The 17,003-nt window shown below is 40.2% G+C and overlaps 1 protein-coding gene across 2 annotated transcripts in view; it reads right to left on the reverse strand.

Annotated features, from left to right (window-relative positions):
• The window catches only part of RECQL (RecQ like helicase), a 162,671-nt gene that overhangs the window by 88,333 nt on the left and 57,335 nt on the right, over window positions 1-17,003 (reverse strand). For both annotated transcript variants that reach the window (XM_069228534.1, XM_069228532.1), the window contains exons 5-8: window positions 12,488-12,594; window positions 8,591-8,789; window positions 8,321-8,487; window positions 467-548 (exon numbers count right to left, since the gene is read on the reverse strand). In XM_069228534.1, the coding sequence (XP_069084635.1) occupies window positions 467-548; window positions 8,321-8,487; window positions 8,591-8,789; window positions 12,488-12,594 (555 nt within the window). The remainder of the gene's footprint in view (window positions 1-466; window positions 549-8,320; window positions 8,488-8,590; window positions 8,790-12,487; window positions 12,595-17,003) is intronic.

The following is a 17,003-nucleotide window of genomic DNA, read 5'->3' on the forward strand; positions in this document are numbered from 1 at the left end:
ATACCGGACATGTTGACCAGATATGTAGCAGGCTCTTCAGAAGGAAAAGTGCACACTGCCAATTCAGAAGAGCAGCGAGCTTCATCCCATAATGCAGAGCATCTCTGAACAGTAGGCTACTGATTTCTGACAAAATATTTGCCTTGTGTGCACCTTTAAAACATGGAGCTCTCTAGGACAAAGCAAGCTGACCCTGTGACTTGATGCCACTGATGATGTTAACGTTTATGTTATGCGATGTCATTTTTATGCAATTTTTGTTGTCACTTGTCTTATAATCTAAGGTCATGAGCACTGCATTGTGTGACTTTACAGGTGCACAGCTATTCTATTGAAAGCAATCAATGATTTGCAGTACTTTCTTCTTTTACCAAACACAAATGCCAGAATCCCTACTGGAGTTTCACTTAAACCATGTTTCAAATGTACAGTCTAGGTCCTTGCACCTTACAGTTGTAGAACTTACCTGACTGGCCTTTGTACCTGCCATTAATGACTTTTACAATGTCTTCAATGAAGTCCTCATTATTTGAAGGTTTTGCCCGAACCTGAAACAACAGGAATTGGTAAACGTTATGAATTTCGGAAGCAGAAATATAATTGTAATGTGCCTTTTTAATGTTATTTCGATACATTTATATTATTCCTATCAAGGCACAATATTTAAATTCCATTTGTTGGTATTTTCTGAGGATTGCAGACAAAATTGAAATGACATCACTTTATTTATTAACAATAAAACATAAGTAGGCAAGATGCAAAGTCGTAGCGTAATAAAGACACTGACACCAATAGCAAATATATTTGATACAAATTAACTAGGATGGCATCGGAAATGAATGCAATCCCGAAACAAAATATGAAGAGAATTTTGTAGGTCATTTTTCATGTTGGCTGGCAGGGATTATTAACATTCAACATGTAACTGATACAGTACCACAGACTAAGAGTAACTATTAAAAAGCTTAGGTGCCCTATAACACATCGAGTGTTTATACAGTTCTCCAAAATACATTTAAAATATGTTTTACCTGGTCTTGCTTTCCAGGGTATCCAGAAAGCTGTAAATAGTACTTTCTCGAATACCATTTCCTTGATGTAACCTTCAAAAGCATATCAGGTCACAAAGTCAAGACAGCATGAGAAATTAGAAGATTATTGCATCTTGCCGAATTCCACCGTTTCTGTTGAGTCTCTCTTTTATAAATGACATGAAGGGGGAAATGTGGCATAAACGTTTGTCCTGTATCTATCTTTAGTTTGACAATATATGGTTTCCTAACATTGGCTGGCTCCACTAGCGCAAACGTATTACCGCAAGGTTATGAAAAGTTACTTTTCCCTGTTTTGCACACTCCTTGTGCTCAAGCACTGCTATGAAACACAGGAAACTGTAATTTTGATAAGGCAAAACACTACAAATCACTCAATCCAGGGCAGTCCTTTTCAAGGATAACAGGCTTTTCTGACGTCCTCACCGAAAAGTGTGACCTTTTGTAGAGAAATTTTACAAACACCAATAAGTGAGTGGTAACACTGTGCCCAGAAACCCATTCCCCTTGATTTAACATACAAATCGGCGTACTGCCATAAAACAGTATCTCAGAATTAACACTACTGAGCATCCCAACTCTAGAAAGAGCAAAACTCTTACCAGCTGTAACTAGAGGTAGAACCATTATTTATTACCAGACAGCAAGAATACAAACTCTGGACTGCAACCAGACAGCACAGGTTTTCTGATCTGTCACAAAATATATAATAACTGGATGGATTTTACCACTTGCTTCCAAATGGTCTTGCTTGGAAGCTTCTATTAAAACAGAGCTCTGATCTTTCTTATGGTCTTTTGAAAAAAACTGAAATTTCTGTTCCGGCTCCTACACATAAGAATATGAAAGTGGAGCAATTAGGTGTAAATGTTTAATTGCCTGAGTCCCCAGGGACTAGGCACACCAGATATGCACTCGGTATGTATTATAATGGCCTATGTCTCATGCTTTGCATTTGAATGGAACCTTCTTGAGGTTGCATGTGTTTGTTCAAAGTGAGAGCGTTCAAAGTCTGTTACTTGTTCCTGGGCAGTAAGGGAGCGACCACTCAAGACTGTAGCTTGAATAAAAGTTACATTTGAAAACACAATAGAAGCTTGTACTTCTATCTTCCTTTGCAACATTTTGGCAATGTGTTGGCCAGCAAAATAGCTACAGTTTCCTGCCGTGGTCGAAGAATCCACTTGAACCCGGGGAGGGAGAGAACAAGCTGTGCAAACGAGGATTGTCGCACAGCTTGCAGGATTTGGAGTGGTACAGGAGTGGCAATGAGAGGCATCAAGGCCTGAGACATTGTGTGCTGTAAGTAATGTACTTAAGTAATTTTGGGGAAAATTGGTAAATCAAACACTCTGAGCCACTCGGACGCGTGCTACCACGTGACGTAGGTGATATGTGTGTTGTTATGCAGGTTTTAAGACACCTGGTGGACATATTTAGTTGGGCTACGTAATTTAGGCCTTAGTGTACGGTAATACGCACACATTGCTCAGCGAATATTGATGCAGCATACAGTGATACGTACACCACTATAAAGCGTTGGCAAGCCTAACCTATTTTTGGACATTAAAGCAAAGCATAGGGTGATGCGCACATTTTGTTTTTAACGAAGAGTACAGTGAAACGCACCCCAAAACATAGCTGGGGCAGCCATTTTAGGTTGGTCAAAGCTATACATGTGAACCTGTGTTTTACAAAGAGTATACAGAGATACGCACACCCCAGTAAATTGAAAGAACAAAGCCCTGCATACATCATATTCACACACGAGGAGAGGACATTTTTCAAGCGCTTCCACGAACAGTGATGTGTACACCATGTATTATACAGTGTGTAGGGTAGCTATTTATTGCTTGCGCATTAGAAGTCACTTTAACATTTTTATGCAAGTATTCTCTATTTTAACAACTTTGTTTTCAGACAGCATACTGCATTAATGGATACAACACATCTGTCAGTCATCACTCCATCTTGTTTTTTGTTACTCGCTGGTACACCATCTATTCCATGGAAAGACTGAATTTTAATGTAAAAACATTTTTTAGAGGCCTTGCTAGTCAAGATCTTCAATCTGCACAGGAGAAACCATTATTATTGAGTTCTTTAGGTAAAGAAGGGCAACACATTTTTAGATATATGCCCCAAGCTGCAGAACCAAAGAGTCGGCCTATTCAAGATATCTGCAAGGAGGCTAGACACCAGCTAGAAGTTAGATTAGCTAAAGAAGAGAACCTATTTATGGTGAGATACAAATGTTTTACTCAACCGCAACATACTGAGGAGTCAATGGATGAATCTGTAGCTAGGCTAAGAGAAGAGAAAGATTATGGGCAGCTAAGTATCTCACATTGAAGGATGCACTTGACATTGCAAAAGTTGTAGAACAATCAAATCTGTGTATGGCAGGAATGGAAAAAAATATCGGGGCATGAGGTCCCAGAGCTAGTGATTACTGCTAAAGCCGGAGTGGAAGTGAATGTTGTTGCAAAATCATCAAACCAACAATTTAAAAGCAGTACTTTTTATAAACAACCCAGTATGTGCAACAGATGTGGGAGCATGAGTCACATGTCGGACTTGAAGTCTTGTTTTGCTGTTAAAGTGTAGGTAGGTGTGGTAGTCTAGGCCATTTTGTTTGGATGTGTAATTATGGAGCTCATTCCACAGTGGCTGTAATATCAGAAGAGTCATCTCTGTTCAAAATAGAATTTTGAGTGTGGGTTGTGAAGAAAAGGTGACTGACGAAGATAAAAAGGAAAAAGTAGGCTAAAGACCATTTTTGAAGTAAATGGACTTCAGATACAACTAATGGTATTTTGGGAATGGCCCTTTCTGCAGTGTCACCCCCAAATTTCCACCAGAGAAATCTGGTACATGTACTTTCACCAGAGAAATCAACGCATCTCCAGTCTGCTTAAAGCAGAATCGGTGCATCAACCCTGTTGTGGGAGTACACCTGGTGCATCGCTATCGGAACAAATGCATCGCCTTCGCAGTAGCTCTCAGAGATTGATGCATCCCCTCAACTGTGTGGAGAAACCTGGCGCATTGCACTTCAGAACAAACACATCTGAGCTTGCTTCATCCATGGAACTGACACATCACCCACCACCACTGAATGAAGATAATCAAAGTATCATATTGACTTTGCGCCCAGTGTCGAAGCATCGATTTCATCTGCACCCTGCAACTCGATTTTCAATCTGAGTGGCTCTTGTCCGAGGCCAGCCTGAACTATTGACTTTGTCCTGGCCCAGCACGACTGGATAACCCCCATTGGTACTTATTGCTTCTAAGTGCTACAAGTATTTTTATGCTTTAAAAATTCATAACTCGAATTATACTTATTGCATCTTTGCTGTTGTAGTCTTGATTTACTTATAAATGTATTGTCTTTTTTTCTAACCTGGTGTGGAGATTTTTTGTGGCATTTTCATTGTGTTACTGCGTGTTGCATTGCACAAATACTTTAAGCATTGCCTCTTTAGATAAACCTGGCTGCTCTGTGCCAAGCTACCAGAGGGCGAGCACAAGTTACCTTTTAGTGCATATCTGACTTACCCTGACTAGGATAGTGGTGCCTCCTTGTACAGGGTGCATAGTCTGACAACCAGAAACCCAATTTCTAATATTGTGGATACTGGATCTATGTTCACTATAATCCCTAAAGAGATGTTCGAATGGGAGTGGGGGAATGGATACTACCTTAAAATCCAAGGACATATCTCTAGGAGGGTATCAAGGAGAGATGGTTGACATACTGGGTTATATGGAGACTCACATTTCATTTGAGAAAAGAAACATACATGGGAAGGTGTATGTAGCGTAATATGGGCCTACAATTTTGGTGTGTTTACATCAGAATGATCTGCATATTATCATTAATACCAGGGCCAGTCTCAGATCCTGGTTGTGGAGGATAAATCCGTCCAGGAAATACTGGATGGGGAGAAAATATATTTGATGACAAACTACGACAATTCAAGGGGGATATGCACAAGATCATATTAAAAGAACATGCAGTACCAGTACAACACAAGGTCAGGAGAGTACCTATTAGTGATCAAGAGGATGCTAAAAAGCTTATAAAAAATATGTTGAACAAAGGGATCAAGGAGCCAGGAGGAGCATCTAGCAGGATAGCACCTGTTTTTACTGAGAAAGCTGATTCTTTGTCGACCTTTAGTCATTGAATCAAAACACTGTTGCAGATACTTTTCCGTTGCCTAACACTGGTGAATTAGTGCTGTTATTTAAAGGTGGGAAGTACTTTTCCAAGTTAAATCATTAAAGCGCTAACCACCAAATTAAAGTCCATGAAGAATCCAAATCCCTAACAGTTTTCATCACCACAGAGGGAACTTTCTAGTTTACTCGGATACCATTTGGACTGTCATCGATGGAAAGTGTTTTTCAGTGGGATGATTAGCGAACAATTTAAAGGGTTACAAAATATAGTGTATTTCCAAGACAACATTTTGACCTTTGGTGAAACAATTGAACAACACAATGTAGAAATTAAGCAAGCCTTACACAGAATTGCTCCAAGTGGGACTTTAATTGAGAAAAGATAAGTGTTTTTTCCTGGAAGAACAAATTGAGTATTTGGGGTATACAATTTCAGAGGAAGGAGTGAAACCAAACAAGGACTTGTGGAAAACAATAGATTTGGCCCCAGCTGCCAGAGATGAAGAACAGTTACGATCATTTATGGGTTTGATAGAATATTACTCTAAATTTGTGGGAAAAAGTGTTTGAGAACGTTATAGAGAAAAAGTCAACTTTTGTTGGGAGTTCGGAACTGGAAACATGTTTTGCACAATAAAAAAAAGAGATCTGTGGTGCAGGAATTTTGGTACCTTTTGATATAAATTCTAAGTTCATTAATACAGTCGATGCAAGTGTCACTGAATGGGGACTATTCTTCCCTAAAAACATGAGTATGCAGAGAAAACTGTGGCAGTTGTATCAAGGACACTTACTGTTGCAGAAAGAAACTATTCTGTCATCAAAAGGGAAGCATTAGATGCAGCCCCGGGAGTGGAATATTATTGGACATATTTATGGGGAACAAAATTCACCCTGTGGACCATAAGCCATTAGTGAAAGTATTACTACCAGGAGGAGCAGGCAAAGGTTCCGTGAGTTTGGCAAAACTAGCAGCCGACTCTGCTTTTGAAAGTGATCGAAATGTCCTTCCTGCCAATAAGGGAGAGGAATCATAGACCTCCCATGTTTTTGAAGAATTATATATATTAGAGTAATGTGTGTATCAGTTTCATTGTTTTATACTTATTATTTTGTTTCATGTTTGCCTGCATTTAGAGGTGGTGTTCAATTCGTTATTTGTAAGTGATAAACATTTATACTATCACATGCTTAATTGTTCTCTTGTTTAAATGTGTTTGTTATAGATGTTTATCGTTATTTTTTGTATGTTTATTTTTTACTCCCCATGTGGCTGCTGTAGAGCTCGGAAACAACAAGGCTAGTGCATGGACCTAGACTGCAAACAGGCTGACCGGCCAGGTTGTGGAGAAACAGATAGGCCCGGCCCACTCCCTATGGGGGTGCATTGTGCCAACTGGAAGGAGGAAGTGCCCATTAATGTGCTGACAGTCTTTAAGGCTGAAATTACATACATTAACTATACAGCTTCTCATCGTAGAGTGGCCCTGTAGTATGGGTAATGCCAAACTGGGTTTTCCTGAGTGGAAGCAGCACCAAACTGTGATGGAAGGCTGAGACATTGCAATAAAATAAATATGAATGTATGGATGAGCGGGGGTCTGTTACGGGCCCAGGACTAAGCCTAGGGTAATGGTGGGCCTTTGGCTCAAAACTGTGGCGTATTGTCCCTACATGCGCCATGACTGGCTATGTTAGTTTCTATGGATAATGAGGTGAGTGGGACCCCCATGGCGCACACATTTCGGCTACTAAGCACCTGATTTGCCACGTACCACAGAACATTATTTCTGAACTGCTGTCACCAAATGGGCTGCAATAACATTTATTGTAAACTTAGAAACCCCCAAACTTTTAAAAACTCCTTACTTATAAAACAAAAACAGACATGGCAAAGATAAAATATCAAAGCCCACACAGTGGTCACTTAATACACAACTCTGCATGGTGTGGTGCAGCAGAGCACCAGACAAATAGGTGCCCACCGTGGCTACAGAAGAGAATGGACAGCCTGAAGAATCCCCAATAGCTGACGTACTGCCAGCAATTAAGTTTCAGGGGAGCACTGCAGAATAAAAGAGGTACTGTCATAACTGAAGTCAACTTATTGAGGATGGATCTGTGGAAAACAGCAAACAGTGGTGCAAACAACAGAAGACAGAGGTTCACACAATGTAAGATGGGATGAATAAATTAATCACTGAACTGACCAAAACTTTAGAGGGCAGAGCAATTGCAGCAGAAGGGTGGTCTAGATGTGATAAACTGAGGATTCTAGGATTCCTGGATTGGTGGGAAAGAACACCAGCAGCAAAATTACTAGTGAATTGGACCCTTCAAGTGCTCAAATCACAAATACTATCAGTTATGGTCAGCATTGGGAGAGCACACAGAGTCCTGGCCCCACAGACAGAACCCCTTCACCTGCACGTCTGACAACAAAGTCAGAGGAGAGTTATTATTAACTTAGGGAGATGGTGCTAAATGGATTACAATACGTTTTTGTAAAACTGTAATATGATGTGATGATGAGTTGATATATTTGCTCACCCTATACGGACAGTGTGACTTCCACTGCTTTCTATGGTGGATTTCTATACTAGACAATGTGTTTTGAGGGAGACAGAAGTTCTTTAGTCTCTTTCTTGAACTGGGTTCTGTTGGATTTTCTATTGATTTGCTGCACATTCTGGACGTTTGACTATTTTCCATGCTGCATGTATTTCAAATGATTACTAAGCTTTAGATTTATGACTCAAATATCATGATCTTGATTGACTTGATATATTTTTGCCTTCTGTGTTGCACATTAACATTTTAATAAACCTTTGTGGTTTGTAAATTGATGAGCTTGAACTTCTTTGAGCCAAGGCTAATTCCTACGGTTTGCTATTTGAAATGCTGTTTTGACTCTTATCTTTAGGGACAAATTTCTTCATCTATTCCTGAGGACAACATTGTCCACGATCCTGTATTAGGGACTTTATTTCTAAAATGTCAGATTATCAGAAATAGCTCCAACACATACTATACATGCCACTACGTAGCTGAATACATTAAAGAAAGGTAGTAATACTAACCTCATAAAAAAGGTTGGGTCGGTTGAAAGATGCAGTGAAAGTAATGCATTTCTTCACATACAATATATTTTGAACATCCTTCAGAATGTTACTTGTAGCAGTTGCAGTCAGGCCAATCAAAGATGCTGAAGGAAACAGGCGCTTCAGTATGCCAAGTAATTTATAGTCTAAAGGAAATAAATAGAAATTCTGTTACATTGCACAAATCTGCTAATGTTTCACCTTGAAAATGCATACACATGTTAGTCATATAAAAGTAAAAAGAGGTACCAGGCCTGAAGTCATGTCCCCACTGGCTACAGCAATGCACCTCATCCACGGCAATACGAGTGAGCCTACCAGCTTCGTGAGCCTTCTCCAGTTTCGACATAAACATCTTACTTTTTGCAATTTTTTCTGGGGTAACATAGATGAGTTTCAGCTTGGAGCTTTTATCTATCATTTCATTGTGAACCCATTTCACGTGCTCCTATGAAAAAAGCAAAATATAAATTGTCAAACGATTTAAAACAAATCTCAGTGTTCATATCCAAATGGGGTTCATTTGATCAGTGCCCAGTTTTTCAAGTGAGAACAGAAAGATATTTGGCTTGACATATAGCAAAAATGTTTTAGGATGCAGTGTCAGATCAGAAAAACAGCATGATGTCCAGCTGCACCAGCTAAAAGAAGGACACCAGGCTTTACTTTATGAGTAATAACCAATCATGTTTGGGGAGTCATAACTATATGAATTGAAGGTACTTCAAACACAATGTTTCCTATTGTATAAAAAGTAAACTACTGTGCAAGTACTAGCATCAGCAACTATTGAATAAAGCAACCCACATAGGCAGTCATGTCCTTGTTTGGTTGTCTGCAATATTTAGGATGCTATTGTGTTCGTCTTAAGGGCCAACCACTATCTGTCCACTGCTGATAGCTTAAAATTCAGGGATTCTAACCCACATCGATTTACTCTTCCTGAAACAAACGTGTCAACTAAATAATTCATTTAGTGCCAATATTAAAACTCACAAGGCTTTAAAATGGCATTCCTGGTGGAGATCTGCCAAACTCACCCAATTCTAGAATATCATACTATTGTAGAACTTTAACAAATTAGTATAGATGTATAAGTACAAGAACACACCAGAACAAAATAATTGTTTCATATTTTATTGGAAGGCAAAAGCTCCATAAGGTCTGGAATATGCTACTGAAAAATGTACAGACATCTAGGAATCATTTTATTCAAAATTAATTCAAAGATCATTGTAGTTCAGCCGATACAGCTGTGCATGATCGATGAAATACATTGAGTTAGCCATGGAGGGAGAAAGTGTTACAGTACACATGGAATCTCGCTAGTCTAACGGCCTAACTGGAAAGATCAAACTTGCATTTCATGTTTAGGAAACCAATGTCTCCCTAAAGCAGTTGAAAAGTATACCCCTATATGGGCCCACTCATTAGCGATCTAACCACTAATTTCCCCTAAAGAGACCACACCCACTACAGAGCCAAGCATCCCGCCCTGCTATTATCCAATTAGGCCTTAAGTTAAAAGTGCTGGAAAATACTCAAACTGCCTATATCTCTGTCTTTGGAGACTATCAGTCAGGTGCCATGTTGGGAAAAGAGTCAGAGACACTCAATGTACACGTCATGGTAAAATGGGCAAAATAGCCAGCATGGGCAAATAATTCGTCTTAAAGCAGCTCAACTTTAGGGCCCGGGTTGGCGATGTGAGCATATATACACTAAAAAAACGCTTTGTACTAATCGAAACAAAATTGTCTCTCAGGGGAGAGTAAAAAAGTGCTAATCCTGATTCTCTGCAAAAAAAAAGTCCTTTACACGCTCAAACCTGACTAGCCATCAAAGTGGGAAAACATTTGAGACATTTTTAGCCATTCGTTTGGCAACGGAGTCAAGTCAACTAACAGATATTTTAAATTAGTTTGTTTTACCGAAGTTCGGGCATTCTTGCTGTAAAACAATTGCTTACAGAGCACCGCACACCTCTCCTGCTCCAATGCCAGATTACACTGGCATCAATTGCTGCCACAGTTACGTTCAAAGTGCCACTTCGTTTATAAGTATTCATGGCCCCCCACTCAAGGTATTGTCAGGGTACTGTGGAAATTACATTTCACAAGACCACCCATATTAATTTCCCAAAATGAGGTAATAGTCCAATCATTTAAAAAGAGAAACGTTACTTTTCGATCTTTTGTTGCTTTTGTCTCTCATAAAAGGCAACATGGACATGGGAAGATGCAAAGGACTCTACGGTGATATAAAAAATGAAAAACCGGCAACTACAAAACGACAAGCAATTAAAAAAATAATTAATAAGAAATACATGTTCCTATTGTAATTACAAAATGTAAATAAGGATGAATCCTGATTCAAGCAAGAACTAATAATGTAATTTAATCTGTTTCAGACGTCCTACAAATTAGTATTAAGCACAAACAGCATTAATTTACAAACTAATCAGTGATACTCAGCCGTCCACAGCAAACTAATAAACCAGCTCTGCAATCAGAAAAATAGGTGCAACGTCCTTTCATTTGTCACAGGACAGGTGTTGGGATACGATGGTGGGATGGCAGTGACACAACCAGTAGGTCTGACTTTTTGTTAGGTCAGTGGATAGGAACAGTAATACTTAGGCGACTTTGTATTGTTTGTGTTGTTCCAAGCTGACAGAAGAAGAATATCTCGATAAAGCAGACTCTTAGGCTATAACAATAAAGAAGCAAAGTAGAGCCACTCTGGTGAACAGACTGCATTATCAAAGTTAAGCTGCACCCTGAAAGCACAGTGTTAGGAAAAGGAACTTGAGGGTGGTGTTACAAGACTTTAACTGGCAAAATACTGCTTAGTAGATGCTTTTGACAATGGGCTTTTATTTTCACTGCAGCTGCCAGAACATCTATGTGCAAGCAAGTCTTTACTTTGTGAACACAAACCTGTAAAACCAATAACATGTTCTCAAGAAAGCAACGTAAAACAGGAGAACTTAGAAGGGTGATTAGTGAATAGCCTCAATCTATCATGAAGATAATTAATACTATGATTCTTATAACAAAAAAAACACAAACCGCCACTATAATGTAATCTTGTCAGTAAACAAACACATCAAGGAATTTCTACTAGGTCTGAACTACAAGCTACACATGATCAGACGATGCTGCTTCTGCAGTCTAAGAAAATAACGACTTGAGTACTACCGCTAATGGGAAAACAAATGGCACAACGTAACAATCCACCAAATGCCACGTCCTTCATGGACAACCCATCCAAGCAATGGCAAACCATGAACCCCAACAGTGGACCTGGTGACTTGAGCTTACGTTCTCTGTACAACATGTACTTTTTTTAAATGTGGAACATGAGGTTGTCCAAATTGCTGAAGCGGTCTGTAGCGACACCAAAACAAAGGGTACAATGTATGGCAAGGAATGAGGGAGTGTTGGTCTACAGTAAGACAGGATTACCAGAGCATGGGATTCGACTGGCATTAAAGCAAAGTTACATGCAACAAAATAGGACAAGTGTTTAAAATTAAATAGGGAGATTGAAAAATTAATATTTATGGGGCAAATACCTCTGTCACTGCCATTTCAGAGGTGTATTTATTTAAACGTTGAACCTGCACGTTTCAGATCTTTGGTTTTCAAAGCAAATTAACCTTTTTTGGCCTGCAGCTTATTAGCATCTGCATTTTGTATGCTACATTATCTTCTTTGACTGGCTGCAAAGGCATATTGATTCTTCCACATTTTTACAATTCATTAATATCCACAGCGGTTTACGTTCGCCACCAGTCCTATAAAGAATTCACTCTGAACTGTTGACAGTCTTCTAAACTACTGTCCTGCAAGTATCCGCTTATTTAGCCGAGAACCTACACCTAATAATGAATCTTATCACCATTAAACCAGAAGTTAACAAACTTGACAGTTTCTCCCACTGAACCATCACACGTCTGCCTGCCCTTTTGTTTGGATAAGAGCTGTGGTAACAGCAGTGGCAGGACCTTGGGCATGAAATAGAGCAAATGCTGAAAACAATTACCGCTTCTCTTTGTGGCCATAGGTTTTACACCATTGTTTAACAGGCAGGTATAAACCAAAAGAGGCATATAAGGAGGAGGCAAGCCAAAGAACCACTGACCTTACTGCTGGAAGCATTCAATGAGGTAGCAGAAACTCCCAGCTGCTCCAGAACCATCAGCTGATCTTCCATCAGGGACACCAGAGGACAGATCACAAGAGTGAAACCTGAAAAAAAAAGAAATTGTTTGATTTGAAATATTCTACACTTTTAGTTGTCATGATGTAGATTTCATCGGATTTATCAAAGCTACCCCTTAAATCTATAACTTTTAAAGGAACTGAAAAAGAACCTTCCGTCAATCTGTCTCCCTGTGCTAAACTGGATGTGGCAGCAATTGTTTTCCGGAAGATGCTCGGAAGTATCATGATTTTGAACATCTTACAATAATTTGAACCAAACAAGTCTATCTCTACTTGCACCACTGATTAAGGAGTGGAAAATAACTGTGGCCATGCTGAAATGCTCTCTCACTATGTTTGAATACCGGCAAAAATCCCCCGAGATTAACAGAAAAGTAGAAATAGATCTTTATTCCGAATTCACCTCAACATTGTAAGAGTTAAAGCAAGCACTGGCAAAGCCAGTTGGCCGTGCTATATTTAAAGAGGATTTGTGAACGTCAAAGGAGATGCTGGGGACCATGACTAACACCTTTTAACAACTGAAAAATAGAGGATCCCTTTGGAGCCAGTTCCAAACGCGTCTAGGGATCAGGACGTACTCATCCTGCCCGTTTATGTGCTCTTTCAAAACCAATTTCACAAAGTTGGGAAAGTACCCTTCATCCTGTAATGGCGGCTGCAACACATTTCTCCGAGTTGGGCGAAGTCAATAATGAGATTTGAGTTTTGTGGATTCAGCAGCATATCAATTCAGATTGGAGTATTTATTTTTTAAATTTGGATTCACAAAGGTCTGCGAAACCTGTTTCACGTAACACAGTGACTTAATGGTCCTGATATCATTAAAAATTAACCTCTTCATGCCCAGCTCGAGACACTCTTTACACGGTAATTTCTGGAAGACTACTGAATCGATTTCATCTAACGAAGCAATGGAACATCCTTGAGTAAAAGCTAAACGTTTAAACTTTTCCGGTGTAATTCCATTCGGCCATTTTATAAGTATCAAGGAATTCTATGGGAGTTCAAATGGGAAAAAGACGCTGTTTGTAACACTCGACAGCCCCACCCCATGTTTTGCCTCCCAGGCCCACCGATGGATTTGCACAAAACTTGCCATTTACATCAAAGAAGGGTTACACTTTCTTATTCGGTCATGCAGATTTGTTGATGGCACCGAAACCATTAGCAAAACAAAATATGCCTCTTAAAAGTATGACCTAACCATAAATAACAACACAGGCGCAATTGCCGCCTGTGTAATGAGGATAGTCAAAGTCGTGCACATTCCACGCTCAAGTGCGGAGTGTAATCTCAGCGGTGCGCAGCCATCGTGCTGCGGCAAAGAGTCTTTCCAAAAATGCGACTGCATTCTTGCGAGTTGTTGAATTTTTCAAATGCTAATGTTTGTTTACCCTGACATCCGTTAATCAGCCACAGAGATTGCACAGTCCCCCCTTCAAAGGTTTCGACTAGTTTCAGCTTCCTCAGGAAGAACTGGGTGTCAGCCCTCAGAACAGGTGCAAGGCAGGAAGAACACTGGTTACATCAAGCATAAGTGCACCGGAAGTCGATCAGGGGAAGCGAAGGCGAGACACTGGTCTACTTGCACGAGTCTTCGGTAGCAAGGGGCAGCTTTTAAAAACTTTCTCTTACTGATCGAACAGCAAAATAGTACCAAATGCATCAGCAGTGTCCCTTTTCACTCTTTTCATATAAATAACTCACTCGAGCCTATTATGGCTTTGCCTTATTGTACTAGTATTTTAGTTCTCTCTTTTCACAACACGATATAGAAATAAGAAACAAGCAGTCAGGACTGTACGACATGATTCGAGCAGGGGGAGGAGTCTCTTTGGGGGGTTAAATGCTAGGAACAGCTCCTTAACGGTCCTGCCACGGGAAGGGGTCACTGTTCTGTTCAGATACGCGGTTTCTCTCCAGGTGTCCCTGCATCTGCCCATCAAGTGCCCATCACTGGGGCAGCCTTGCCAATCACTGAGTGGGTGTAGTCACCCACAATCACAACAAAGAAGGATATTCGCTGATTTCTAAGAGTCAGAACCGCACTGGTGCAAAGCACAATACTTCAAACATACTGGAACAATGGCCAAGAGCGCACTCGGAAAGCATATGCCTGGTGTGCCCGGAGCAACGAGCAACCGTCGTAAAATAGAGGGCAGAGAAAAGAGGTTCGAGAGAGCAATAAGAAAAGGTCGCGCACTGGAGGAAAAAGGAAAGTTCGGGACATGTTCTCCAATCCACTGATGAAACTCAAATGCCGTATTTAATAACTTGTAAACGGAGAAACAGTTTCCTGCTGTCAGCAGTGGAAGGACAGACAACTCATCCAATCAAAAGACAATAAGACCAAAAACGCTCATTGGATAGGACAATAAAATAAAGGAAAAACATCAAATAAGGAGTCGACAGTTGAATAGATTAAAAACCAACTGAATGAGGGGCAAAGCCAAAGCCCGCTCTCAGTTTATGTTAAATTATTGTTAACAGCTGGTCTGCTATTGTTCTAACGTTCTGCTGACGTGAAATAAACAATAAAAGTTGGCATTTTACACTATAGCCATTACACATTTCTCACTTAGCAAAGTGATATACAGCTTCTTTTATATTTTTTTAAAGACTTTTTGTAGTACAATGGGCAGTACAAGTGCATAACCAACTAATGAAAACCAAACACTGCAAAGCCAGTATTTCCGGATTTAGGGCCATATGTAGGAAAGCTTTTTCCCATAGACACAGAATGGGTAAAATCCTTTCGTACATCTGGCTCTTAGTGTGGAATCTCTCGCATGCAGCATCAGCACTTTAGAGTGAGACATACGGGAGAAAGCCAGCAGGAGAGGATAGAGGGTGCTACAGTTGTAAAGCAGCCACTCATGCAACTCAACACAAGCACTTGAATGCAGGCGGAAGGACGTACCCATGTTGCCGATTGCATTAGGTGAGAGATGAATACCTTACTGGGCTGAGCCAAGACTCGATTGACAAATGGCAAATAAGCTAGTCGAAGATAATCCTTCTCTGTCTACTGGTAACTCTGCCCAGGGTCAGACTGGCCTATGGAGCAATTTGGCAGTCCCCTAAGGGCTGGTATGGCAGGTCAGTGTATGGGCCTGTTTATGGTCTGGCGGGTCGGTGTTTACTGTTGATTTCTCTGATATAATCACAAACATTTGCTGCAGCAAACACAAGTGCATGCAGCTTCACCAACGTGCAAAAACACTTATACAGCTTGTCTTTACAAGTTTAAAAGTGCAATGACATGAAAACGTGGATCTTTTCTTAGTTATCACATTCGCTACTGGAGGCAGCTTTTAAGTTCGTTCCATGGCCTCCTTTCTGTCCCAGGCAGACCCTGACCATGGATGTAGATCAGATAAAGCTGTAGAGGTGTAGGGCACAGCTCAACAGCTGATACAGTTGGCCCCTATGGGTTCTGGGCTCCAAACCCCACTGAATTGTCTGGACCACTGGCCTCAGATAGAAGCTGTATCATCACTATTCACTGTCATATGGTAGGAGATGCTAGTTTTTTTACAGTCATCCATGAGATCTTAGTCAATTGCCTACCGAAAGTTTGAAAGAAGAGCTGTCTGCTCTTTCTGGTCAACAAATGGAAGACAAATATACTTCCCTCACTTTACCTGCAAATTTGTCCCTATTGGGCTTGAGGCCCGCTGGAGAAGCTTATTTTATCCCCTCTGACTTTCCTTTTTTAAATCTGCATTTTATGTTTTTCTTAGAGAGACTTAAAAGGCAACATTCTCCTCCTGCTTCTCATCCCGTGTGAAACTGCAAGGAGTGCATGTCTCTTTTTTAAACCTTTGTTTCCCAATGACACCCAATAATCAACATCTCCTCTTCTACACACAGTTGTTGAATTAAAAGGATTTCCATAATGCCTGAGTCTAGGTCTGTTTGCGGTACGTCTCTAGGTGCTTGTTACATTGATTTGTTTTCAAGCATCATATAAAACCACACTTTACATTACTGATTGCCCATACATGGACTCTCCACCATTTGATAAAAAGAAATCCTAGATGCAACTAAGTGGACTTTAATTAAATTATGTAATGGACTTTGTGGCCGATAACCTTCTTCATTCTCTGCTTCACTCAGAAAGGACATATCTCTGTTCTCTGAGAACGTGGATGCAATTATGTTTTTGGTTTGGGAGTGTTAGACCTGGCATCCTTGGAGTGGTTTCCCTTGTCTTTTTGCCTCTGCTTCCTGTACTTTTGAATGCGTGCTGGACTTCGTGTTTGGTAATTTTTGGTACTTTGGGGGTTTTATCACTGCTGACCAGAGCTAAAGTGCAAGTATTCACTGTATACATTGTGATTATGATTGATTATCCCCGATTGGCTTATTTGATTAACTAGTAAGCCCCTAGTAACGTGAACTATGTGTGCCCAGGGCCTGTAAATCAA

The sequence above is a fragment of the Pleurodeles waltl genome, chromosome 4_1 (assembly GCF_031143425.1).
Source record: "Pleurodeles waltl isolate 20211129_DDA chromosome 4_1, aPleWal1.hap1.20221129, whole genome shotgun sequence".
Classification (NCBI taxonomy): domain Eukaryota; kingdom Metazoa; phylum Chordata; class Amphibia; order Caudata; family Salamandridae; genus Pleurodeles; species Pleurodeles waltl.